Source organism: Gobio gobio (assembly GCF_949357685.1).
Source record: "Gobio gobio genome assembly, chromosome: 11".
In the NCBI taxonomy this organism is placed as follows: domain Eukaryota; kingdom Metazoa; phylum Chordata; class Actinopteri; order Cypriniformes; family Gobionidae; genus Gobio; species Gobio gobio.
The window spans coordinates 44830022-44857070 of record NC_137104.1 but is presented as its reverse complement, the minus strand read 5'-3'; the positions used below and the strand labels follow the sequence as shown (position 1 = coordinate 44857070).

The 27049-nt window shown below is 42.1% G+C and overlaps 1 protein-coding gene across 1 annotated transcript in view; it reads left to right on the top strand.

Annotated features, from left to right (window-relative positions):
- The window catches only part of jupb (junction plakoglobin b), a 126222-nt gene that overhangs the window by 77097 nt on the left and 22076 nt on the right, over nt 1-27049 (top strand). Inside the window, exons 5-9 of the mRNA XM_079828431.1 lie at nt 254-492; nt 4576-4777; nt 5295-5439; nt 9655-9758; nt 15761-16099. Of these exons, the coding sequence (XP_079684557.1) occupies nt 254-492; nt 4576-4777; nt 5295-5439; nt 9655-9758; nt 15761-16099 (1029 nt within the window). The remainder of the gene's footprint in view (nt 1-253; nt 493-4575; nt 4778-5294; nt 5440-9654; nt 9759-15760; nt 16100-27049) is intronic.

Below are 27049 nucleotides of genomic sequence, written 5' to 3'. Positions count from 1 at the left end.
GAAAAATACTGTGTTTTATTACACATGAAACATGAACACATGTTATATTGCACACTGTAAACACAATCAAAGCTTCAAAAAAACACGAAAAACGGGACCTTTAAGAACTGTTCCCTGAAGGTTCTTTCTGGAACCCAGAATGGTCCTTCTATTGAATCACTGTAAAACACCCTTTTGGAGCTTTAGAGTGTAGACATGAAAGTACAATTTTTGACATGCAAGAGGTATGAAACTTTTTCTCTTACCATCGCAGGTGGTGGTAAACAAGGCAGCACTCATTGTGAACCAGCTTACGCGGAAGGAGGCGTCTCGTCGCGTGCTCATGCAGTCTCCTCAGATGGTGTCGGCTGTGGTGAGGGCCATGCAGAACACTGGAGATCTGGAGACGGCTCGCTGCGCTGCCAGCGTCCTGCACAGCCTGTCCCACCAGCGTGAGGGCCTGCTAGCTATCTTCAAATCGGGTGGAATCCCTGCACTTGTGCGTATGCTCAGGTGAGTTTGTGCACTAGCATTTTACTTCTGTAATGTGACATTCATACGAACCAGGCTATATGAAAATTTTTTCAAGTTGTTCATCAGGCGGCTGTTACATACCAGAATGCCTTTCAAAAGTCTTAATGGAAGACCCTATGTGGAATTTTGCATGAATTTAAATGTTAAATGTTAGTATCCCTTAAATGTCTGTTAAACCCTCAATCACTATTCCCTACTTTAGTCCACTAATACAGTTCACTTGAAGGAGTGAAGGAAAACAAGTGAGCGAATTCGGACAGCCACTGTGTGTTAGAGCTTAGATCGGGCCCAAATAATCAAGCCCAACCCTACCCGAGCCCTTACACGTAGTGTCCGAGCCCAGCCAGGCCCGACACATTAACTGTAATTATGAGCCCAAGCCGATTTAAACCCAACCTTTTTTTAATACGTGGGTGTTATGATGAGAATGAGCCTGTAATGAGCGAAGCGGAGCGGTGTATCGCTCAGCTCAATAATCCGCTCTATACCAGCTCGCTCCACTCATGAACCCTCACCGGTAAAATGACGTTCGCTCAAATCCCGCTCAGACATGACATTTATCTGTACTGTAGCCTACTATACTTGTTGTAGCCATTAAACAATGTATTTTGTTTCATATTTATGTTTAAATATTATTTTTAAATTTCATCTAGGCTATTTTGATTATGAAAAGTGCAAAGATGCGAGTGGGTCAGAAATGATTTTGGCCACTTCATTAAGTTTTGTTTTGTAGAAAGCCTTTCTTTAAAGTGAATTTAGTTTTAAATTGTATCTTCATTTTAATCAATGTTTCATCAGCAGTGATGCCAGTAAAGTTACTCTAATCTGACTACTTTTTTCCAGTAACGAGTAATCTAACACGTTACTATTTCCAAACCAGTAATCAGATTAAAGTAATTTATCCAAGTCACTGTGAGTTACTATTTTTGTCATTTTCCTTCGTAAAAACATATGTTTTTGCTTTCTTCTTGCGTCTCGGAGAGAGTATTTATGTCACGTGAAGTCAAGAAAGACTGTCTTTATTAAATTTTTTTATTAAAACATGTTTTTTTTTCAGGAAATATTTTTTAATTTCAACCTAAAAATGTCAGGAGATACATTTTTGAACGTTACTGTTAAAAAATGCACTTCCAATAAAGTGAGTGTTGGCAAAAATGGTTGTCATTTTTATGTTGAGGTTGCAGGGGTGTTGTCGGCAACTGCTGAATGTAACTAATAAAGTAACTTGTAATCTAACTTAGTTACTTTTAAAAATCAAGTAATCTGTAGAGTAACTAAGTTACTTTTTAAAGGAGTAATCAGTTATCAGATTACTTTTTCAAAGTAACTGTGGCAATCAGACAATTGCCTGGATTGAATTAATAAGAAGCAAATAGACTATATCAGACAATAATCATGACATGGAGGCGCCGGAGCGATCACTTGCATTGCTCTTGAACATGTCTTATAAATAAACCGAAACTCAGTAGGCTACTTGCCTCACAGACATGAGAAATATGTGTATAGAAAGCTTGAAATGTCTACTTTTAAATGAAACAATTAAAAAACGAAAATAAATAGTTAAGAAAAGCGCACTGTTCACGCGGCAGCTTATGACTGGCGTCTCAGAGTGTTTCTGTTCAGAATGCTGCGCTTCATCACTGCATGTGCTGTGAGTATAACACGCATTTTTAGACTAATCCTGACTTTGTACACATGCGTTTCTTAGTTGTAGTATTAGTTCTTACTTTTCTAAAAATGTATTATTTATATATTATTTCTGATTATGGCATAGCTTTCTGCCCACCCAATTAGCCTAATAAAATAATGATAAAAAAAAATACAAATGCATCAAGGATAGTGGCGGGAAATATTGGCCCGACTCAGCCTGGTTCGGCCAAGTTTGGGCTCGGGCAGAGAATCTAAACTCTAACATTGGCTGTACACATGTTATTGCAGTGAAATTTGGGATAGAATGAGTGCACTCAATAATGTCCACTATGGTTTCGGACACCACTACAAATGGCTATCCGCTCAAATAATGCCCTATTTAAGGGTATAGGGGGCGATTTCAGATGCAGCCTTTGACTATTTTAACAATTTCATTAAATATCCTAATTGTAACAATGGATGTTTGGGCCAAATTATGGTTTTATGCAAGAAAATGGATGTGAATATGATGAAATAAAGCCATCTCAGAATAGTAAATATCATCAAAAACGAATAAATATCACATTTCCGTCTTGGAAAAATGCAGATACCTTGTTCTAAAATAAGAAAAATGGTGAATGACAGATGCTTAGGCGGTCTGATGCGTTTGTGTTTTAATTAATCCCTTGACTGTTCATGGACAGATAGATGGTTTGGTTGAATAGTGGTAAACGTTTGATGGACATTTACAGTTCCTAAGAGACGAGCCATGCTCAATCATCACCAAACCGGCCGTATCCAGCCTGGACCAGCATAGAAATTCATGCTCGTTTAAGCTGGAAGCCATCATTTTTCCGTTTTTGGTCTGGTCAACCTGACATTTTCTTTCCCAGTCGTGTTAGTCTTGGTGGGCATGTTTAACTTTCCTCTCATTATGGCGCACATTAATTTGTTCTCGCTTTATCTCCTTCACATTTCGTGAATGAGGCCTTGAGCTAACCCGCGGTGCATTCTGATGAACGCTGTGACCAGCACAATCTCTGGATATGAAAACGTCTACTACACCACCCTGTAATAGGGGCCATAGCAGAGCTGTATTTTAGAGGTATATTTGGACTGTGATGGGAAATTTGTTCTGTCAGAAAGCCCATTTACAGCAGATGCTGAGATAATAGAGCAGAGCAGAATCTTTATGACCACGTAACCAGGGCTGCTGTAACTTTGACACAGTATCGGCTTATTAAGTTACATGGAGAGTCTCCTTGGTGCAGCCAGCCTGTATTGAAATGTCATGATCAAGGAGGCCATGGTGAGATCTTAAAAATTGCTGCGTGTAACCACTCTCATAGAAGCCCTGATCTGTAAAGGTGATGTGTGTAATTTTTTTTGATGTGAAAGCACTCTTTTCTCTTTCAGTTTAATATGCAGAGACAACTATAGGTAAGCCTTTTGTAGGTTGATTTTTCTATAAAAATGTAAACTGTGATTCTGTAGCTGAAAACAATGTTGTTTTTTATTTGAGCGTCCCAACAAAGCCAACCAATGGCAGGGCTGTCTGCTTTTCTGGTAGAGGGGGGATATGTTTGAGAGACCTAATTGAGAACAGTCTTATTTTGTAACTGCAAAAATAAATGTTAACAATAAGTAATATAATACTTTTCACATTTATATTTATAAAGCTGGGGGTCCGTGGAAAATGATGTGGAAAATATATGAACAAATGTATTTTACCAATATGAAATAAAAAGCAAGTACTATGAGAATATTTTTTGTGAATATTTCATTGTATTATATTATATTAGAACATCTATAATAATGTTTAATTTAGAATTGTTTTTATTTTAATAATAAATAATATTTTATTTATTGTGAATAAATAATAATAATAATTATTATTATTATTATGTGGAAAAAATATGAACAAATTATTTGAACAATATGAAATAAAAAGCAAGTATGAAAACTTGCGAACTTATGAAGTTTTGTGAATTTTTCGTTTTATTGTATTTTCTTAGAATATCTATAAGAATGTTTAATTTTGAAATTGTAATTATTTTAATAATAAATAATATATTTAATAATAATAATAATAATAATAATAATAATAATAAATGTATTAATAATAATTTTCATCTCTACTTTCTTTCAGCATTGGCTAGAGAAAATATACACAAGTATCTTAAATAAATATTTTTTCAGATTATATTTTAGTAACTTGTTTTTGTACAGTGAATAGTTATTTTATGTTGGTTGTGTTTTTAAACTTTTAAATTTTACATTTGCTATTACACACAATGTAAATATGTCCGAATACATTAAAATCTGCATCTGCTTTCATATTTGAGGAAGAGCGTCCCTCACATCATATTTGATGGTTCAGGCCATTACAATATTTTTGACCAAAATGTTGTAAATATTCCATTCTTTCTTCAGTTCCCCTATGGAGTCAGTGCTGTTCTATGCCATTACCACACTACACAACCTGTTACTGCACCAGGAGGGGGCCAAGATGGCGGTGCGTTTGGCCGATGGACTGCAAAGGATGGTCCCCCTTCTGAAAAAGACCAACCCAAAGTTCCTGGCCATCACCACAGACTGCCTACAGCTTCTTTCTTACGGCAATCAGGAGAGCAAGGTGTGTGCATGTGTCTCCAGTACAGCGCCCCCTGTGGCAACACTGAGAATGCATTGGAATTAAGTTTGTAGAGTCAGGCTGCTTCTGAAACCTGGAAAATGCTGCCTTCGGAGGACACTTTCAAGGTAGGAAGGCATTAAGGCACTTCCGAATCTAATGTTAGCTTAACTTCCTGTCTCCGGAGATACTTTCATTTGATTTATTATAGATGTATCCTTCACTGCCTTTGATATCCCACAATCCTGTGCGTTCCATTTTGTGACAGTTGAGCTAAAAAAAAAAGATGGCGTCCAAAAGTTCCGTTTGCTGGTCAGTTTGTGTGTAAAAGTGCATTTTTGACCAACATTTTCCACTTCTGATGTCATTTCTATCGAGAAATGACTACTGTAATTTTTACCCGGAACGTCATTTAGACCCTGGTCCCTGCGGTCGACAGAGTACTACCCCAAAGTCCATAGTTCCTGGGGAAAGTTCCTGCGGTGAAAACTCTGCTCATGTTGTTTTTCTCTCTTCACAGTTAATCATCCTGGCAAATGGTGGGCCAGAAAATTTGGTGTTCATTATGAGAAACTACAACTATGAAAAGCTCCTATGGACCACCAGCAGAGTTCTGAAGGTGCTTTCTGTCTGTCCAAGCAACAAGCCGGCTATTGTTGACGCTGGTGAGTGTGTGTGTGTGTGTTATGTTCTTCTTTAACTCTCTTTTGCTCTTTGTTTCATTTTTGTCATTTTTTTATTCCTAGACCCTAGAGGAATATTCTTATCTCTTTTCTTTCATCCCCAAGGGCTGTTCTTTTGGGCATTTTGTATAATTTCCCTATAATATCAATTTTTTTGTGTTTGGGGCTTTTTGCATATTTTCCCCCCACTTCTTGATTAATGAATTTACATGACTTTTCCAGTCATTCATGATTATTACAGACATATTTATGAGATTGCTGGGGGCGATTTCCGTTTGTTCGTTGTGTACCAATTCTGGGAATAAAAACATTTAAACAATTATGCTACAGTTCAAAAGTTTGGGATCGGTATCAGGGCTGTACGTTAACTTTTTTAGCACTGGTGCTACAGAGGTTGAACGTTTTGTAGCACAGGTCAGCACAATTGTAGCACAAGTATAAAACGTTCGTTACATCTCATAAAACAACCACAAGTAGCATAGTGCGTCACTTAAACAGGCAGGAGACTGGCAGAAGGACGGATATTGTCTTATTCAGGGCACGCAAAATCCAACCCTTAACAAAACTTTTCAGACAAACATTTTCTTTCTGCAGGAAACGCAGCACTTATTGCTTAAAGGGTTAGTTCACCCAAAAATAAAAATTAGCCCATGATTTACTCACCATCAAGCCATCTTAGGTGTATATGACATTCTTCTTTCAGACGAACACAAGCAGAGTTATATAAAAAAAAATGTCCTGGCTAATCCAAGCTTTATAATGGCAGTGAATGTTGCTCTGTTTTTGAAGTCCATAAAAGTGCATCTATATCCATTATAACTGCTCCACACGGCTCCGGGGGGTTGATAAAGGCCTTCTGAAGCGAAATGATGCGTTTGTGTAAAATATCCATATTTAAAACTTTATAAAGTAAATTATCTAGCTTCCGGTCAATCGCCTTCCGTATTGAACTTACGGAAAAAGTGTAGCGCCCGCGCCTCTCACAATTCAAAATGCTTACGCTACGTGTGATGAGCGTAACTGGTGTGAAATGTCGTCAGACGTAGCGTAAGCATTATGAAGAATGTCAGATACACCTAGGATGGCTTGAGGGCAAGTAAATCATGGGCTAATATTCATTTTTGGGAGCGTGTCAGATCCGCGTCATGTTCGTCAGCGGCCGTTCTTAAAGTGACAGCAGCACTGATGATGTCTGTCATTAATGTTCTTCAAAGAACAAAGGGAACAGAGAAAATTGTAGCTTTAATTAATGATGATTAATCTATATTTTTTTTTTTTATTTATGCAGTTAAGAAAGGTGTTTGATAACTATTCAATTTCTGTATAGGCTTTGTTTAACAGGGAAGGCCACAGGTAAATATAACATGTATTATAATGGGTCTATGTAAAGATTGTTTTAAAGGGGTGGTAAACCACGATTTCACTATTCTAACTTTAGCTAACGTGTAATGTTGCTGCTTGAGCATAAACAACATCTGCAAAGTTACAACGTTCAAAGTTTAAAGCAAAGGGAGATATTTGCTTTTAAAGAAATCAGTTTCTAAGGACTACAGCAAACGGCCGCTAGGGACTACTACACATTCACCCAGGTTTTGCTGACATCACCAGGCCCAATATTTACATAAACCCCTCCTCCGGGGAATATGAAATAAGGGGGGCGAGGCAATTTTGTATCGCCGCGGGGAAGCGTTAGTAGGCTGTGTTTTTGCCGCAATGCCGAAGAAATGCTGTTATTTTCATCCGGATTGCAGGTCTGGGGTACTTGCTCTGTTCAGCCTTCTTGGGAAGGGGGTGCGTTGCAGAGCGTTTAACATACAGCATGTTATATGCACGTGTGTTTGAGTCAGCGGGGAATCAGGCGCGCGCAGGGCTCCCTGCATCCACCGTCTTCGCGATTTCAATACCAGATTTGCACAACGTCAGCTGCGTGAAAAAAACACTGCCGGTGCGTGGATGCACGATGCGCGCGCTGCACATATCACGGAGGACAACACAATCTTCCACAAACTTCGCGAGTTCAATACAGGATATGCACAACAGCTTGTCCTGAAAGCTGGATTTACAAACAGAAGCTGTTTACGGGCCACAACCTGTAAGTCTGATTTATTTTTCCTCGATGTGTTTTCCTGTAATAGGTTGTAGCAAGGAAGTAAACAGATGACAGCGCTGTTCTGCAAACCAGTCTGTTAAAAGCTCATTCATACTTAACGTTATCCGACGAACACCTAACATTACAAACACTAACGTTAAAATCTCAACAGCGAACCTGGCATTAGTGTAAATGATTCTTTGATTAGAGCTTTTATGTATTGTTTATCTACAGGCATGCTAAACATGGTTCTGTGTGTGATTTGGCTAACTTACTAGTTAAAGCCAGTGCTTAGTGTTTGTTTTGGGTTAGTTCTTGCGACAGATATTTGGCTATAATCGTTCTAAAAATACAAAAGTTAAAGTGCCATTCAGTAGCGATCATTATAGATCCGCAGTCTTTACTCTCGAGGACTGAACAGGTTCTGCTCGATCATCTTCACTCAAATGTTCTGGGTCTGATTCGGGCGGTAAGGGGCGTGACGTTTCCGACGTGCACTGCGGTTAGCGAATCACAACACACTGGGCCAGCTAACCAATCTGAGCCCACTGCGTATTTTTGAGGGACTGGCTTCATACAACCCGGAAAGCATCAGACCGTTTTACAAGGAGGGACAGAGCAGTGTAGAATAAAGGTCAAATATATGAAAAATAAGGCAATTTTTTTTAAAACGAAGCATGAACACATGTTACAGTGCACCCCACAAACACAATCAAGCCTTCAAAAGAATGTGTTTTACCACCCCTTTAAGTTCACAAAGCCTAATAAATGTTGAAATTGGCAGCTTTCAGTTATACTGTAATGTAATGTCATTGATGTTTCATAGAGACATTAGTATCAGTGATACTGGCCTTCATTCATAAAAATATGCCATTACAACACATATTTAAAATATGCTGTCTTTAAATTGTTTCTACATTAATTTGGAGAGTAACTGAAATTATTACAATATGAAATTATTAAAAACCCCAATGTTTTTAATCGCGATTAATCATGATTAATTACAGAAAAAATGTGATTAATTCGTAAAAAATGTTTAATCAATTCCCAGCACTAAAATAAATATAAATGTCTTTGTCAATTTTGAAAATGCATCTTTGGTGAATAAAAGTATTCATTTCTTTTAAAAAAAAAATCCTACTAACCACAAACTTTTGAATGGTAGTATATGTTTTGTGTGCAAAGGCTCCAAAAATATAAATGAGATTTGAATGCAAATCAATGGATGATTTGTCTTTCTGAGCTTCTGTGCACAGCTTGACCTGAAATGTACTTTCACTATAAAATTTTATTTTTTATTTCCGTTCCAAGTCTGGAAAAACACCATTTGTAAACTTCTCAGATTTTTGTTATGTTCTTTATGATTATGAGAGACATTTGAGATTGACAGAATAGTCGGGGAGAGTAGGGAAATGGGATCGGAACACATTATGAGCCGAACTTCAACCTGCATCATCCACAGGAGCACCATGACTTGACATATCAGGAGCATGTGTGTAAACCGCTATACTACGGTCCCAACAATACATGATTTATATATGATTCAGCCGTTGAACTGAATAAAATTTTCAATTAAAACTAAAATTACAGCTTTATGTTAAAACCTTCTCCTCCTGTCATTACATCTTCACAGCAGTCATGGATGTTACTTTATTAATGCTGACCTTTCAGCGAATTAATATACTTAAATATACAACGAAAAAGGTTGCGGGACTCAAATTTCTCGCACCATCGTGCCTGCCAGGTCTGATCTCATAAAAGTCTTTACAGTTATGGCGTGACTATGTCCTTTCCCATATGAGGCTTTGACGCTCGTCTTGAAAAAGCGCAGAGGATCAGGTAGTTACAACACTGGATGAGAGGCAGTTTTCAAGGATGTCTCCTAATCTCCTTCCCTCTTTTTATCTTCCTAAGCCATGTGGCTTTTAGTTTATCTGCACCGACTCCAAAAGACATTTCTCTCCCCTTGGCAGACAATGGCTAATCCATGGAGAAATACAACCTTCTTTTTAGAGCAGGTTGTGTAGCTGAATAGTTTTGTTCTTTTTTTGTGTGTGGCTAAGTCCGATAAATATGGACTCTAAAGCCTTTTTCTCTCCATTTGGCAGGAGGTATGCAGGCCCTCGGCCAACATCTCACAGGTTCGAGTCAGCGTCTAACACAGAACTGCCTGTGGACCCTGAGGAATCTCTCTGATGCTGCAACCAAGCAGGTAAAAGAGCTTTTCCACTCTGTAGACCGTGTGTTTGCTAGTGCTGCTTGTTATTGTTGCTCATACTTAGGGTTAGGGATTTGTTCTAATCTCTTAACCTGTGGCGAACATCTCAACATGAATGATACCTCAAATCGTGCGGCTTATTGAGGAGTTTTTGTCTGGTGGATGATGGATCAGGTGAAAATCATACAGATTTCCACTGAACGAGAGACCAAAGCCATGTGAAAGTAGAGTATTGTAAAATTAGACTTGGGCTTGCAAGGAACCACCAAGAATTAGGGTATCGTTTGAATTTTTGCAATTCGAATTCAGATTCATTTGATCAATTCCCAAAAAATACCACAGCAAAAACAACTGGACTAACTACTAATTACTAAATTAAAAAAATTATTGAAGATAAGTTAACAGAAATAAAATACAAACACATACTGTAAACAAATTAGCAATAGCACAAAGAAATAAAACTAAACAAAGTTCAGTTACTGAAATTGTAATCACACATAAAATATCACTGCATAGCTTTCTTTTTATAAATACAGTCAAGTCACCTTTATTTATATAGCGCTTTATACAATGCCGATTGTTTCAAAGCAGCTTCACAGTGTTAAACAGGAAAATAATGCAACAGAACTTGATTTCGGCTGTACAGTTGCTCTGGAGAAAACGGTGATGTCATCCAGCTCATTTCAATTATCATACAGTGTCAATGCGGGCAGATCAGTAATATAGTTAAATATTTAGTGTCCCCAACTGAGCAAGCCAAAAGCCAAAAGGCGAGAGAGGCGACGATGGCAAGGAACCAAAACTCCATCAGGTGACATAATGGAGAAAAAAAGCCTTGAGAGAAACCAGGCTCAGCTGGGTGCCAGTTCTCCTCTGGTCAACAAATACAATCTACACTCACCTAAAGGATTATTAGGAACACCTGTTCAATTTCTCATTAATGCAATTATCTAATCAACCAATTACATGGCAGTTGCTTCAATGCATTTAGGGGTGTGGTCCTGGTCAAGACAATCTCCTGAACTCCAAACTGAATGTCAGAATGGGAAAGAAAGGTGATTTAAGCAATTTTGAGCGTGGCATGGTTGTTGGTGCCAGACGGGCCGGTCTGAGTATTTCACAATCTGCTCAGTTACGGGGATTTTCACGCACAGCCATTTCTTGGGTTTATAAAGAATGGTGTGAAAAGGGAAAAACATCCAGAATGTGGCAGTCCTGTGGGCGAAAATGCCTTGTTGATGCTAGAGGTCAGAGGAGAATGGAATGGGAGAATGGGCAGGAGAATGGGCTGACTGATAGAAGCTGCTATCAAGCTGATAGAAGAGCAACTTTGACTGAAATAACCACTCGTTACAACCGAGGTATGCAGCAAAGCATTTGTGAAGCCACAACACGCACAACCTTGAGGCGGATGGGCTACAACAGCAAAAGACCCCACCGGGTACCACTCATCTCCATTACAAATAGGAAAAAGAGGCTACAATTTGCACAAGCTCACCAAAATCGGACAGTTGAAGACTGGAAAAATGTTGCCTGGTCTGATGAGTCTCGATTTCTGTTGAGACATTCAGATGGTAGAGTCAGAATTTGGCGTAAACAGAATGTGAACATGGATCCATCATGCCTTGTTACCACTGTGCAGGCTGATGGTGGTGGTGTAATTGTGTGGGGGATGTTTTCTTGGCACACTTTAGGCCCCTTAGTGCCGATTGGGCACCGTTTAAATGCCACAACCTACCTGAGCATTGTTTCTGACCATGTCCATCCCTTTATGACCACCATGTACCCATCCTCTGATGGCTACTTCCAGCAGGATAATGCACCATGTCACAAAGCTCGAATTATTTCAAATTGGTTTCTTGAACATGACAATGAGTTCACTGTACTAAAATGGCCCCCACAGTCACCAGATCTCAACCCAATAGAGCATCTTTGGGATGTGGTGGAACGGGATCTTCTTGCCCTGGAAGTGCATCCCACAAATCTCCATCAACTGCAAGATGCTATCCTATCAATATGGGCCAACATTTCTAAAGAATGCTTTCAGCACCTTGTTGAATCAATGCCACGTAGAATTAAGGCAGTTCTGAAGGCGAAAGGGGGTCAAACACAGTATTAGTATGGTGGTCCTAATAATCCTTTAGGTGAGTGTAGATGAATCCTTATTAAAGTTACAAAAGTTATTCAATCAAGATCTGTGTGTGATTTTCTTTTGTTCTTTGATTAAAGGCACAATATGTCCGATTTTTGGATTAAAATATCCCCAAAACATTTTTGTTGTACATTATGCCAAGTGTTTCCAAGAAAGTTTAAATCCAGAGAAATAAGCAATTTTAACCAGGACACGGACCGTGCGTCGCCTATCAATGACATCATACCCGTGTCACCCTATATTTCCGACAGGTGATCAACTGTTTGGATACATTCATCGCCACAAAACTGATCATTGTTATATAGTTCAACACAGTCTTTTTGTTTAAATCTTATTTTCTTGATTTACTGCGAGTACCATGTTTTACCATTCCTAATATTGATCTAGCTCACTGCAGTGTAACAAGTGTCTCATAGTCGCCACCGAGCGAATGTACAGAGTTGCATTAGCCTACAACATAACTTTCAACACAATCAAATGTATCTCATATGATAAAACAGCACTGCGTTACCCCACATACGCATGACCAGAAGAAGCAGAAGCGGTCGTCTGCGGCATAACAAAAGCTCCACTGCTCTCGAGCCACGGGCCTCGCTTCAGCTTTCAGCCCCACCCTGCTTCATACTACAGTAACGTTAATAAATCTTTAATACATTAGCTCATCCATGAATAGGACTTCTGCCCGAGTCCGGTTGGATTCTTTTTAGGTGAAGACAACATCTCCCATGATCCTGCGAAATCAAGGCATCATCAAGCTATTTCTTTCTTTTGAATAAGCAAACTCTAGCAGCGAAAAATTACATATTGTGCCTTTAATGTTAATGACACACTGTTTACAGGTGAATTAGGCTGCGGTCACAAGAACTCATGCAGGATTCAATTTACTGTTACACGTGCATTTTCTTTCTGAACTATTTATGTTCACTTGAGACAAAACTGACTGGTTTATGAGGGTATTTTAACATGATTTTGTGTGTATTAGTGCGTTCAAGCGCAAAAAGACGCGTACAAGAACTTATTTCAGTATCACGCTATATGAGAGACGGCTCTCTGTGCGTGCGCCGTGCGCTTTGGATGTGTCTTCTTGCACTTGAAAATGGTTTGAAAATGCACACCCATGAATCGATAAACGGAATGAAAACTTTTATTTTATTACTAGTATATCCGATTCCTGACCTTAAGCATCCAACTCCAGAATTAGAATTAATTTTCGATTCCCAACCTTACCCCGAATACCTTAGTAATTGCTCAACATAACCCAAGAAACAGTCTAGAACATCTTATCAACTGCCTAGAAATTGCCCAGAAGCAGGGCCGTCGCCGAGGGGAGAAAGGTGGTGATGCCGAGGGGATGTCAAAATCGCGATTCCTGTCGAGGGGAGCGATTTAAATATGTCTGCTCTGTTATTGCTTTGAAGAATTGCTGTTCCTCCAAGGAAATACAACTGAAATATGGAATGGAATTAATAGTTACAGCTCTTTTAGAAAGGAAAAGCCGTTTTTACCTTGTTGTTACTGTATTTTTTTGAGGAGCAAAATTATTCCAATTATCCTGAAGAGAAAATCAGTCAATCAAGAATCTATGCTGGATGTAAAAATGTCCTTTTAAAACAGATAATTATATGCCTGCTAATGAAATAACAATAGCATTACATTTTACAGTATTACATTCAATTATTAAATGTGCAAATGCTCCAAAGGATTTCAGCCCAGACAAAGCTTGAAAGCCACGAAACGGCTTTTATGTAGTCGGACGTTTTTTCCCTCTGTACTTTCTGAAGCTTTTATTGTGCAGGCGACTTGTGGTTTTTTATAATTATTCCTCACTTCCTCACAATTTGTCCCTCATCACTGCTACTCAGAATTCAGTGGCCCAGAAAACGCACAATTAATGATAAACAGGTTATCATGTTCATCCTTATTATTGAATTCTAGGAACAAAAACAACCATTAACAGACGCCTCCCCTTCTGCTCTCACGGAAAGTGTCTAGAATTTAAATGTATGTATTTGAGCTCATGTCATTCCGGTGTCTGTCCGTCTTTTTCCTGTCTAATCCTTCACACACCCACATTCTTTCTTATCTCCTTCTTCCACTGCCTCTTTCATTTGTTCCTTATCTCGGTCATTATTTCATTTGTGATGATTAGCGGTTATGACTGTCTGATTCTTGAAATGTGTTTTTATGTGAATCTTTTGCACTGTCACTGTTACTTTTGCACTGTAACTGATCGTTTTTGAGGTGAATTTTAAAGGAATATTCCAGGTTTAGTACAAGTTAAACTCAATCCACAGCATTTATGGCTTGATGTTGATTACCACAAAAAAATCCATTTGTCCCTCCCTTTCTTAAAAAAAGCACAAATCTGGGTTACAGTAGAAGTGGACCTGTAAACATTAAAATACTTACTGTTTAAATATTATAACCCAAGATGTAACAATATGTGTGTTAACATGATTTTTTTTTGTGTAAAAAATTGCTTACTAACCTTTTTTGTGTAGTTATATCCAATATTACAACTTTGCTGACATGAAGCGATGGCATAAACCATAAAACCTTAAAACATCCATAAGAACGATAATTTAAACAACTTTGCGGCTTAAATAATACAAAAACATACAATACATTTAACAAAATACTTATTAGAATTGCTTTTATAAAGAGAATAAAGACATTTATGTAACAAAATATTGTAAATAATGCTGTTCTTTCTATTCATCACAGAATCCTGAAAAAAGTATCACTGTTTCCACAAAAATATTAAACAACACAACTGTTTTCTACATTGATAATAATAGGAAATATTTCTTGAATACCAAATCATCATAAAAATTCAGCTTTGCATCACAGGAATAAAATACATTTTTTAATATATTAAAATAGAAATTTTACATTTTAATATCATGTCACTTTTTTAACCATTTTGATCAAATAAATTAAGGCTTGGTGAGCATGAGAGACTTCTTTCAAAAAACTTACTGACCATCCTTGAATACAGTAGATTAAAGTACAGTAATTTCTGGTTCATTGGGCCTTTCAAGCGCCAAATAGAAGCATGAAAGCATCATAAAAGGTGGTTTATATGACTCTTGCACTATATTCTGGGACTTCTGAAGAATTGTGTATTTGGTTTCTACAGATCTGAGAAATAGACTGAAAATCTAATCTGTTATTTCCAGAAAATCTTGTGGTCACCATTTACTTTAATTGAAACATTCTGCTATAATGTCTGCTTTTGTGTTCCCTGAGAGAATGAAAGTTCTGGGAGAAAGAAAATCCTATATTTTAAAATATATTAAAATAGAAAGAAGTTCCAATACATTGCAATCATCTTTAACAATACTACTGTTTTTACTGTATTTGTGACCCTGGACCACAAAACCAGTCATAAGGGTAATTTTTTATCATCTGAAAGCTGAATAAATAAGCATTCCATTGATGTATGGTTTGTTAGGATAGGAATATTTGGCCGAGATACAACTATTTGAAAATCTGGAATCTGAGGGTGCAAAAAAATCTAAATATTGAGAAAATCGCCTTTAAAGTTGTCCAAATAAAGTCCTTAGCAACGCATATTACTAATAATAATACGATTTTTTAAATATATTTAAAGTAGGACATTTACAAAATATCTAAGATCTTTACTAAATATCCTAATGAATTTTGGCATAAAAGAAAAATCGATAATTTTGACCCATACTATGTACTATACACGTTCGACTTATTTGATCAAATGCTTCCTTGGTGAGCATAAGAAACTTCTTTCAAAAACATTCCAAATTCTTACAGACCCAAACGGTAGTGTGTTTGGAATGTACTGAATTCTTGTTTCATGTCGATACAGGAAGGTCTCGATGGTCTCCTGCAAATCTTGGTGAGTCAGCTGGGCTCAGATGACGTGAACATGCTGACCTGCGCTACTGGCATCCTGTCAAACCTCACCTGCAACAATGCGCGCAACAAGGCCCTGGTCACTCAGAGCGGCGGGGTGGAGGCCCTGATTCACGCCGTGCTTCGAGCTGGAGAGAAGGAGGACGTGGCCGAGCCAGCCGTCTGCGCCTTGCGCCACCTCACGAGCCGCCACCCCGACGCAGAGCTGGCCCAGAATGCAGTGCGTCTGCATTACGGCATCCCCGCCATCACCAAGCTCTTGGGTCAGCCGCACTATTGGCCTGTGGTCAAGGTCTGTATGTTTTTTTTTTGTTTGTGTGTCTGAATTGCTGCCAATATGAAAGCCCTCTCTGCCGTTTAAATTTAAAGGTCAGATTTGAATCATCTGGGGGCTGGGCTTGCGTGGCTTTGATGTGGAAGAACGCTGAGACTTGGCTCTTGTGTTAAGCTGATTTGGTGTCGGGTCTTAGTCATTGAGTGGCACTCCTACGCTCCTCTAGGGCTTCAGTGTAATTTTGAGGACACTAGCTGGAACAATAAAAGAGCCCTTGAGCATCATATGCAAGGAATCTCTGCCATACATGTGACTGAAAGCAGCAAAGCCTTGTATCCCCTTACAAAAAATATGTATACTTCAAGGTAATTTTATAAAGTATACTTTCAAGTATATTTTTAAGGATACTTAATGTAGTAAGTATGCTAATATCAATGTACTAGAAGTACACTTGCAAGTGTACTGTACTTTAAGTGTAAAAGTAGTAAACTTTGAGTAGTTTACAAGTTTTTTGTTTGTACTGCAACTATACTACAAGTGAACTTATAGGTATATACAACTTTGAAGTATACTCTCATTAAAGTACTGGTTTAGTAGTTTTAAACTGCAAACTTGTAAGTTGTATTTAGGTGAACATAACATTATACTTATAGTTTACTATGTATATATTATTTTTTCACTTTAAGTATACTTTTATGTTCCTATTTAGGTTAGGCAGTAACGTTAGGCAGTCAAATTATTTTACATTTGCATTAATTCTATCACTTGTTTCTGCTGTTTCTTCACCTGTGTTTTGATCCGGAGATTATGTGCTGTTTCAGAAGATGCGTAATAGCGTCACCTACTGTATAAAAGTGAAAACATGGATAGCCGGAAAATTCTGACAGTGGAAGGGAAAGAGTAAAGTAGATTTGAAGTAAATTCCTATGTACACTACCAGGGAACTAGCCTACACATAGTTAATGCTGGATCTGAGAATACACAGTGCATCGAAGTTTGTTGCATATGGGGCTGCATAGCCGCAGACCAGTCAGGGTGCCCATGCTGACCCCTGTCCACCGCCGAAAGTGCCAACAGTGGGCATCAGAACTTGACCACGGAGCAATGGAAGAAGGTGGCCTGGTCTGATGAATCACGTTTTCTTTTACATCACGTGGATGGCCTTGGGCGTGTGCGTTGCTTACCTGGGGAACACATGGCCGCAGAATGCACTATGGGAAGAAGGCAAGCCGGCGGAGGCAGTGTGACGCTTTGGGCAATGTTCTGCTGGGAAATCTTGGGTCCTGCCATCCATGTGGATGTTACTTTGACACGCACCACCTACCTAAGCATTGTTGCAGACCTCTTTCAGCAGTATAATGTGCTCCTCAAATTCGTTGTTGTGCTCCTCAAACCATTCCTGAACCATTTTTGCTTTGTGGCAGGGCTCATTATCCTGCTACATTGCCCAGAGCATCACACTGCCTCCGCCGGCTTGCCTTCTTCCCATAGTGATCCTGGTGCCATGTGTTCCCTAGGTAAGCAACGCACATGCACCCGTCCATCCACGTGATTTAAAAGAAAAAGAGATTTATCAGACCAGGCCCCCTTCTTCCATTGCTCCGTGGTCCAGTTCTGATGCTCATGTGCCCACTGTTAGCGCTTTCGGCGATGGACAGGGGTCATTATGGGCACCCTGACTGGTCTGCGGCTATGCAGCCCCATACGCAACAAACTGCGATGCACTGTGTATTCTGACACCTTTCTATCAGAACCAGTATTAACTACTAGAGCAATTTGAGCTACAGTAGCTCGTCTGTTTGATGGGACCACACGGGCCAGCCTTCGCTCCCCACGTGCATCAGTGAGCATTGGCCATCCATGAACCTGTCGCCAGTTCACCACTGTTCCTTCCTTGGACCACTTTTGATAGATACTGACCACTGCAGACCGGGAACACCCCACAAGAGCTGCAAGTTTGGAGATGCTCTGACCCAGTCGTCTAGCCATCACAATTTGGCCCTTGTCAAACTCAAATCCTAATGCTTGCCCATTTTTCCTGCTTCTAATACATCATCTTTAATAGGCTACTCAATCAAAATTGCAATCTCAATCGTTTTTGGTCAGGAGTTATCGATTTTCGCTTATTCATCTGCAATGCGACAAAGTTGAGCAGAACTTAACTTTTTGCAAATATTATAGTTCAACCTACTAATTTGGGGCATGACTCTTTGTATTAGGATACACTACTAAGATTTTTTTGTTATAAAAATATTTTTTATTCAATAAGGATGCATTAAATTAAACAAACGTGACAGTAAACACATTTATAATGTTACAAAATTTACTATTTAACTTAAAATGCTGTTATTTACTAAATGTACTGTTACTGATTTAAATCAATGCTGTTCTTTTCATCAAAGAAACCTGAATAATAAGAATTGTTTCTTGAGTAGCAAATTAATGATTTCTGAAGGTTCACGTGACACTGAAGACTGGAGTAATGATGCTGAAAATTCAGCTGTCATTACAGGAATACATTTAATTGTAAAATGTATTAAAGAGCACCTATCATGGAATTTAGAAATTTACCTTTCATGTAGTGTGTAACATAGATCTAAGTGAACAAAAACATCCTGCAAAGTTTGAAATATGACAGTGCACCGTATATATAGTTATTTTCTTTCAAAAGTAAGAGTCGACTCTTGAGTCATTTTTAAGAATCGTTAGAAGACCGAAGCTTTTTCTCTGACTAGATGACGTCAACTTGTCAAGTTATTTGAATACGATACGCCCACTTATTGCGCTCCAAGACGCCAGTGAAAACTAGAAAACATCATGGCGACGAGACGCTGTGTTCTGAAGTGCGACTCAAAAGCAAACTTTTTTCATCTGCCCAAGGATGAGCGTTTGAAGACTAAGTGGCTTCAAGACAAACCATACATCGTCGCGATTGTGTGTTTATTAGTCTTCAAATGTCTCTATTTGCATGTTTCGCGATCTCAGGAAGCATTTATTATGGACTTTTATTATGGCACATGGTATCTTCTTCGTCTGTGTGTACCATATATGGATTACATGTGCACAGAGCGCCCTCCGGCTGCCAGTATGAATTGAAAACAACACATAAGAGACTCAATCGCTCATGATTAGGCTATATCTGCGCATTTTGAGGAAGTATTGAATAAAAAATACTCCTCTGTTTAGAAATTTGACACAGACATATGAGAATCTATCAATATGTCTCCTCATCTGCACACTTTTGAACTAAAGGCCCTGAGGGATGTTGATTTGTCGCGAGTCTTCGTGAGGAGAATAGAGGAGTTTTTTTATGAATGAGATCAGCTGAGGCTCATATTACAATCAAACGGTACCGACGCGGTTTTCATATTCATAACACATATTAACAAATTACTGTCACTATAAGACTTTGAGAATAAAACAGAGGTAAAAAATGGAAGCTTGACTCTTAGATCTTTTAAATGATGTATAGATTGACATGGTAATTACTTACATCTGTCATTTGAGCTAATTTAAACAAATAAAGCTTGAGGACGAATGCGCCCTCAATCCAGTTAAAGGGTAACTAAAACCATTTATGGTGATGGACGTTCCGTTTCCGAAAATATCTGCACAGACTATACCAATCACAACTGACTGGGTCATCGGACCAATCACCGCAGATTAGCGTCACGTAAAGGCGGGGTTTTGAAAAGTGAATCACTAAAGGAATCATTTGAGAATCGCTGTCAAAACAGGTAAAAATAAATGCATATTATAAGAAAACTAAAGTTTTTTTTGTCATTGCATGCATGCAAAACGTCTCAGGTTACGAATGTAACCATTGTTCCCTGAGAACAGGGAAACGAGACGCTGCGTCAGCTTCGACGCTACGGGGAACGCCTCCGGCGTGACAGGTGCCTGAAATCACATTGAATCACGTCAATTCCACTGACCGGCGACAGCCTCTGATGTCATCAAGGTGCGACCAGGAAGTATATAAGGGCGCCTTGCCAACATGACAGTATCTAATCGTCTGAAGGGACTGTTTTCGGCAGGCAGGCCCTGTGGCATGGCACAGCGACGCAGCGTCTCGTTCCCTGTTCTCAGGGAACAATGGTTACATTCGTAACCTGAGACGTTCCCTTTCGAAAGGGAACTCGCGCTGCGTCAGCTTCGACGCTACGGGGAACGATATACCAACGCCGCCATGCCGACGGGAGTGCATGCCCACTGGCAGTGACAACTGTCAAGACAAGCAAATCTTGCTGAAAAGCCTGAACCACTCCCCTTCTGGTCACGTTAGGCTGTCAGTGACAGCGCTCCCTACGGTCAAAGCCCAAGCTTATCGCCTGAGAAGGAAAACGTCACACGTATGAGTTCCTTCCCAGGCCTTGCTCAAAGGCCTGGAACCAACCCATTCGACTCAGAAGGGGTTCCTTTAAGGGAACGTGGCAAGGGAACTACGAGGGAACCCTATGCCAGTCACTATTCGGGAGATTATCACCGAATGCCACCAGGGAGACCTGACCAGGTGACCCAGTCTAGTATGGGACACGTAATACGGTCAACCCTGTCTGTACAGTACAGAGCCTCTGGTACTCGCCTCCGAAGAGACATCCCGCTAGGGTGCTGCAAGAAAGGGCAGCATCACCGACTAGCCGAACCTCAGGGACGGGTTATCCCGGAGAGCAGCGCTCAGCGAAGTGCTTTTCAAACCTTTGCTAGCGAGGGGCCGCTCGATCCTCGGATCTACCAAGCACTTATTTTAAAACGTGCTTAGGAGGCCAAAGGCCTTATAGGCTGAATATATCGGGAGGGGCCCCTCGGGACCTACCACCAATAGAACAGCCCCAGGAGGCTGTAAGCTCACAATAGACCCTCGTTTGAGAGGAGCTCATAAGCCTGCCCGGTAGGCAACCATGCCGTAGGCCTACTATGAAGGTCCCGTCCTGTCGGGACCACATAGCCGCAGTGACACTTCGTCGTGCTAGGGTAAGAACACCGCCTTCAGGTCTCGCAAACGGCCAGAGGCCGGTGCCTGATAGCGGGTAGCCACTAGCTGTCAGCAAAAAAGCCAGTTGTGTGTTCCCGCCTAGGGAACTCGTCCCCCAGGGAGGCCGAGAGAGGCCTCCACCTGGTAACCTGATAGACCGCTCGCGCATCCAAAGCAGCGCTCGTCCTCAGGAAGTCCAACGGGCCTGATACCTGATCGCAGTCGTGCTAGCCCTCGAGGTAGCTGGGAAGACCAGGGACTCGCTTAATCAGGAAGGCCAAGCGGACCTACCAACTGCAAGACATCGGGCACTCATAGCCAAACTGAGTGTGCTACTCATAGCGCCTCAAGCTCACCACAGCGGCTGGGGACCGGGAGCTCGCTTTCAGGGAGGTACCATGCCTACCACCTGATAGCAAAAAAGTGCCACTTATAGCACTTTATGCACACCACAGCGGCCGGGGAGCCGGCCTCTGCTCATTGACTGGATTTATCCAGGAACCACGAGACCAGAGCGTGCCCTCAGAGGAGGCCACGTGGGCCTACTACTCCAAAGCGAATCCCCTCAGGGAAGCCCGTGCAGCTTTGCCTGATAGCAACCCATGCTACGATCCGTTACCAAAACTGGGGACCGGGGAACGATTCCAGGGAGGCGCAATGCCTCCACCTGGTAGCAGAGCATGCCGTCCGTCGTGCTTCGCACATCACGCTCATTACCACAGTGACTGGGAACCGGAACCGTGAGCTCATCGTCAGGGAGGCCACCATGCCTACCACCTGATAGCAGAAGCTGCTACTCATAGTACTTCATTTCCGGGAGTTTGCCTCCAGGGAGGTCACTCAGGGAGGCCGGATGAGGCCTACTACCTGCTAACACTCGTGCTAGCCATCCAGTGACTGAGGCCCAGGAACGCCATCCGCAGAGGAGGTCAAGTGGGCCTGCTTACCCCACAGCAGGCCCATAGGGAGGCCCAGTAGCGCCTACCACCTATTCAGCAGCTCGTACCAGCCGTCGAGGGACTTAATGCCTATGGTGCCCCCTCAGGGGAGACCAAACAGTGCCTGCTGACCACAGCAGGCTCTCAGGGAGGCCAAACAGGGCCTAACTCCTGAGCGAAGGAAACCCAGACTGGGAGCCTTACTCTAAGAATGCTGGCTGCTGCTACCTGGGCTGACGGCAGCTGTCTACTGCTGACGAAGGCCTGGAAAACCAGTTAACACCTGGGGACTCATCCCCAGGGCCAATGACGGGTCACTGCTGACGTCGACACCAGTGGAGAAGAGCCTCCGAGGCCCACTCGTGGGCCATAGTGTCGGGACTTTCCTGCAAGGAGGCCGGTTAGCGCCTACTACCTGTCCTGAAGTCCAACTGCCCAGACCGTCCAAGCTGGCCCCTCAGAGCCAGCTGGCTCCTATACCCACACCTGGGGCTGGCTCCATCCCAGAGGCAGCTAGGGACAACCTGCTTCGTCGTGTCCTAGGGCCCCCAGGACGGCGCAGTCTCTTGGGCAGGGCCTACAAACATGGACCTAATCACATTGCCAACAGCAGTGTACTCAGCAGAAGTGCTCAGCAAAGACCCTCTAAAGCGAGGGGAGTACAGCTTACGTCACCTGCATCGGGGCGGCTGTCTTTCTTTCCATGCAGCGGCCAACCTTGATTGCGAGGGCGTCAGTCATTGGCAATGCTCGGGCCTCAGGGGAGCATCCGACCAGAACCATACCGACAGAAGGATTATCCGATGTTCTGCTCAACCCGGGCCCTAAAGGAGGTGAAGCAGAGACATAAAGCAAAGGAACAATATCACAGAAATGTGAAAAACCACCGGCCGTACCATCCTCCAGGAAGAGGCCGGGGGCCGCCAGCAGATGGCGGCCACCAAGCTCCGAAAGGCGGAAACAGCAGATAAAGTCTAACCGCAAACCGGCGAAAGACGCTTAATTCCACCCCACGACTACTGACAAAGTCGCTGTCTCCTGCAACATCCTCGTCTGCATTGCACGTGACCCCAGAACGCAGAGAAGGGGGCGGGCCTTGGCCTGACGACTCTGTAACAGAGGAGGCTGAAACAAGGATGCATAAACAACGCCATGTTTTTAAATGAAAAGACAGGCCAGGGGCGAACACCTTTATTAAAAGGGAAACGCCCCCATCCTTGACAAAGCCTAGGCCAAGTGGTGCGACATAAGTCCGCACTAGATCTACTCAGGGCCCGGGAAAGAAATATTATCACCTCTAAAAAACCCCTTTTTCAAAGCTCCGCAGAGCTGGGCGCAGATCTCACTACAGCTCGTGCATTAGCGCGTACCCGGTCTTCAGCTACTTTTCACTTTACGCTAGGAAAAAACACAGCTCACCCCTTACACTACAAGCCCTCAGGCGAGAGCGCGATTCAGTTACCCAAACAATGGGGAAAAAATATAGCACGGAGAGGCAACAAACTCTCTAGCAGAAAGTGAAGTATTCACACACAACCATCATAATGTTGCAAAGAAGATCGTTCTTAGCTTACTCACGGGGAGCTGCAGGCCCTGCGAAGATCCAGCGGCGATCCAAATTTCCCCAGAAAACCTCTCAGGCGAGCGAAGGTATAGGAGTTCTGAAAAACATAGTTTTGAAAATGTTTCACCCTCAGCGAGGGGACTCACCAATCGCTCCCAGCGGTGCTTCCAGCCAGCCATAGGCTAGTATCCGCCCGCCATCCTGAGGGGGGCGCTCTCACAACCAAGCCAGGCGGGCCGTCAGAATTCTTACATTTCTGCTCATCATAGGCCCACCGGCCTGATGTTAAAAGCGCCCGGGGAAACTTCTTCCAGAGGAAGGGAAAAAGGCAGCGTTCACCTGCGTCCCCTCGGGGGCGGAGTCCGCTGCCTACGCTGGTCCCGGTTGCCAGCTCCAGCTTCCTTCCTCCTTTTGAAGCGGGTGTCCCGCCTCCTCTGCGCCATAACCCTCCGTGGGGGCGCTCGAGAGGCAACACTGGTTCTCTGTTCCTGTCTCCAGTCCTCAGACTGGGACGGACCAGGGACACCCGACTGCCTGGGCGCGGTCCCGGACCTCCGCGGGATGCAGGTTTTAAATGCTGCCGAGCACGTCCTCGCCTCCCTGAACTTATCCACCACCACCTCTACGGAGGTGCCAAACAGTTCAGAGGGCGATACCGGGGCATCGAGGAGAAAGGCTCTCTCTTTCCCCGCGATGTCCGCCAGGTTCAGCCACAGATGTCTCTCCGTGGCCACCATAGCCGCCATCGAGCGACCGATGGCGAAAGCTGTTTGCTTGGTGGCCCTAAGAGAGAGATCAGTGGTGCGACGCAACTCGGCCACCGCGTCAGGGGTTAGTCCCACCCCCTGATCGAGGTCCTTCAGCAGATCTGCCTGGTAGGCTTGTAACACTCCCATCGTGTGTAAAGCCGCCCCAGCATGACCCGCCGACATGTATGCCCTGCCGTTCAGACGTGATGTTGTCCTAAGGGGATCTGACGGCAGGGTGGGAGCCCTTAGTGTCGATGGCCGCCCGGAAGCGAGGTAGTTTGCAAACGCCTCGTCAACGGGCGGCAGCGACACATATCCAGCTTCCGGTAATCCCTCGACGTCAGCAAAATTAGCCCGCTGACGCCGATGGACTCGCGCTGAATAGGGCTTCTTCCATCCTCTCGCAATCTCATAATGGAGATCATGAAAGAATGGAAGACTCCCGAGAGCTGGCTGGTCATGGGCGGGGAGATAACGGTCATCCAGTCTACTTTGACGAACGTCATCTCCCCTAGCGCGCCGCCAAGGCAGCTGCAATCTGCCCACGGCGCGCTCCATAACCTCCACCAGCTCCCCATACATGGGACAAGGTGGTTGAGAAGCCTCAAACACTTCACTCGACTCCTCAACCATCCTCTGCTCCACTGGAAGAGCCACAGACGAGGAGGAGGAGCTTAGATCCTGCTCCGCCTCCAAAGTCTGCCCCTCGCGATCTGGCTCGTTGTCCACAAGCACTACACCAGTCTCTAGACGACGAGCCAGATCCAGCTGGGAGCCCCAGGATTGAAGGCGCCGCTCGGCCTCGGCGCGAGCGGGACCGCTCCCAGCTGCTGAATTCTCTCCCCTCGAGAAGAGAGCCAAACGAGAGCGGAGCGTTCTCAACGGAAAACGCTCGCAGTTCGCACAGGAGGCTCCCTCGAGAACCTCCCGTGCATGCTCTTCCCCCAGACAGTATACACAGAGCGTGTGAGTGTCGTCAGGTGTAAGATACCTGGTACACGGCTCTGCGCACCTGCGGAAGTGGCGCTGTTTCTCTGCACACTTCATATTGCTTGGTATTGCTTGACGTTTCAGGATCCAGGCAAAACAGTCACTGAAGACGAAGAGATACTGTCATGTTGGCAAGGCGCCCTTATATACTTCCTGGTCGCACCTTGATGACATCAGAGGCTGTCGCCGGTCAGTGGAATTGACGTGATTCAATGTGATTTCAGGCACCTGTCACGCCGGAGGCGTTCCCCGTAGCGTCGAAGCTGACGCAGCGCGAGTTCCCTTTCGAAAGGGAACTGTTGTTGGGGACTTCTAAAACAATATTTGGAACATTTTAAATGCCATAATAGGTGCTCTTTAAAATAGAAAACCATTATTTTAAATTGTAGTCCACTATATTACTGTTTTTACTGAATTTTTGATCAAATAAATGCAGCCTTGGTGAGAATAAGAGACTTCAAGAAACCTTTCTATCACTTCCGTGAAAATGAAACAGTCAGTCTGTTTTCCTTTGCACAAATAAACATCACATTTCTGTTGTGCATCAAATGAAGTGACCGATTTTATATAATATATAAAATCGGTCACTGCATTTGATGCTTGCCAATGTCTTCATGCTAGTCAAAGCCCTTGAAGCTTCGGCAAATCAGGAAGGTCGTGGCGGATGTAATTGGCTGTCCTCGGCTCTCTGATTTGTGGTGGGCCGGACTCTTGATTGTCTCTCTGTGAGCTTGGGCTCCCGGCATGCATGATCTCTCGCTTAATCGTATCAGACCGTTGGAGCAGAAACCTGTGTGTGTGTGTGCTGTGATCTGTTCAGCACGTGTGTATCGATCCAGAAGAACAAAAATGCCAAGCTTTTATTATCACTCACAGTCTTGCATGCAGAGATTCCTAACAAAATCAACCTGGCTGAATAGGAAGTCTCTAAAATAAAAGTGTTTACATTGATTGATTTTACTGAGATGTTTTGTGTGTTGCGCTCCGCTGTGATGCACTTAGTGATTTGTTGAGCTGACCAATATGACACTGCCAGTTTTCACATTTTCACTTCCATTTGTATTGTTGAAATGCAGTTAGGCATTAATATATTTTAGAAACGAAAGTATTCAATAACATGAGATTAACAAGATGAAGTGAGAAGTATTGGACTGCTAATGCGATCTCAACTGGCCTGTGTAAAAATCAAATCACTTTTATTTATTGGACTACTGATGTTACCATTTGAAACATTTTTCATAAGTACTAAGTGAGTGTTTTAAATAAGTGCACCTTTAAGTAATGCAGTGAACCAGAGACGGGAGATTGTTACAGTGATTTTACTAAGAAGGAAAAATACAAGCAATACAATTCATAGGAGAGTTTTTTTTATGTATTTGGATTTTGGAGAGATACTTACTTATTATAGCTTGCTTTCCAGATTTTTCTCAACAGTCTCAAACTGTGTTCAGATTTTCTAAGATACCAAAGACTGCAGTCAATAACTTCTATATGAACTCAAAAATGTATCATCTAATTCTTCCAAAAGCAAATTAATTGAGCTGTACTTTTTTATAAAAAAATGTATCCATTGATTTATTTATTATTATTTAAAAAAATACTTATTTATATATATTTTTTAATATGTTGTTTAAGTAACACATTTGTATTCTCTTCTAAAATAAATTCTCAATTTTTTTGCATAATAATCCAATTTGGTGAATTGGGTGAATTTTTTTATAACTCGTTTGTTTACATTATATACGTAAAGCC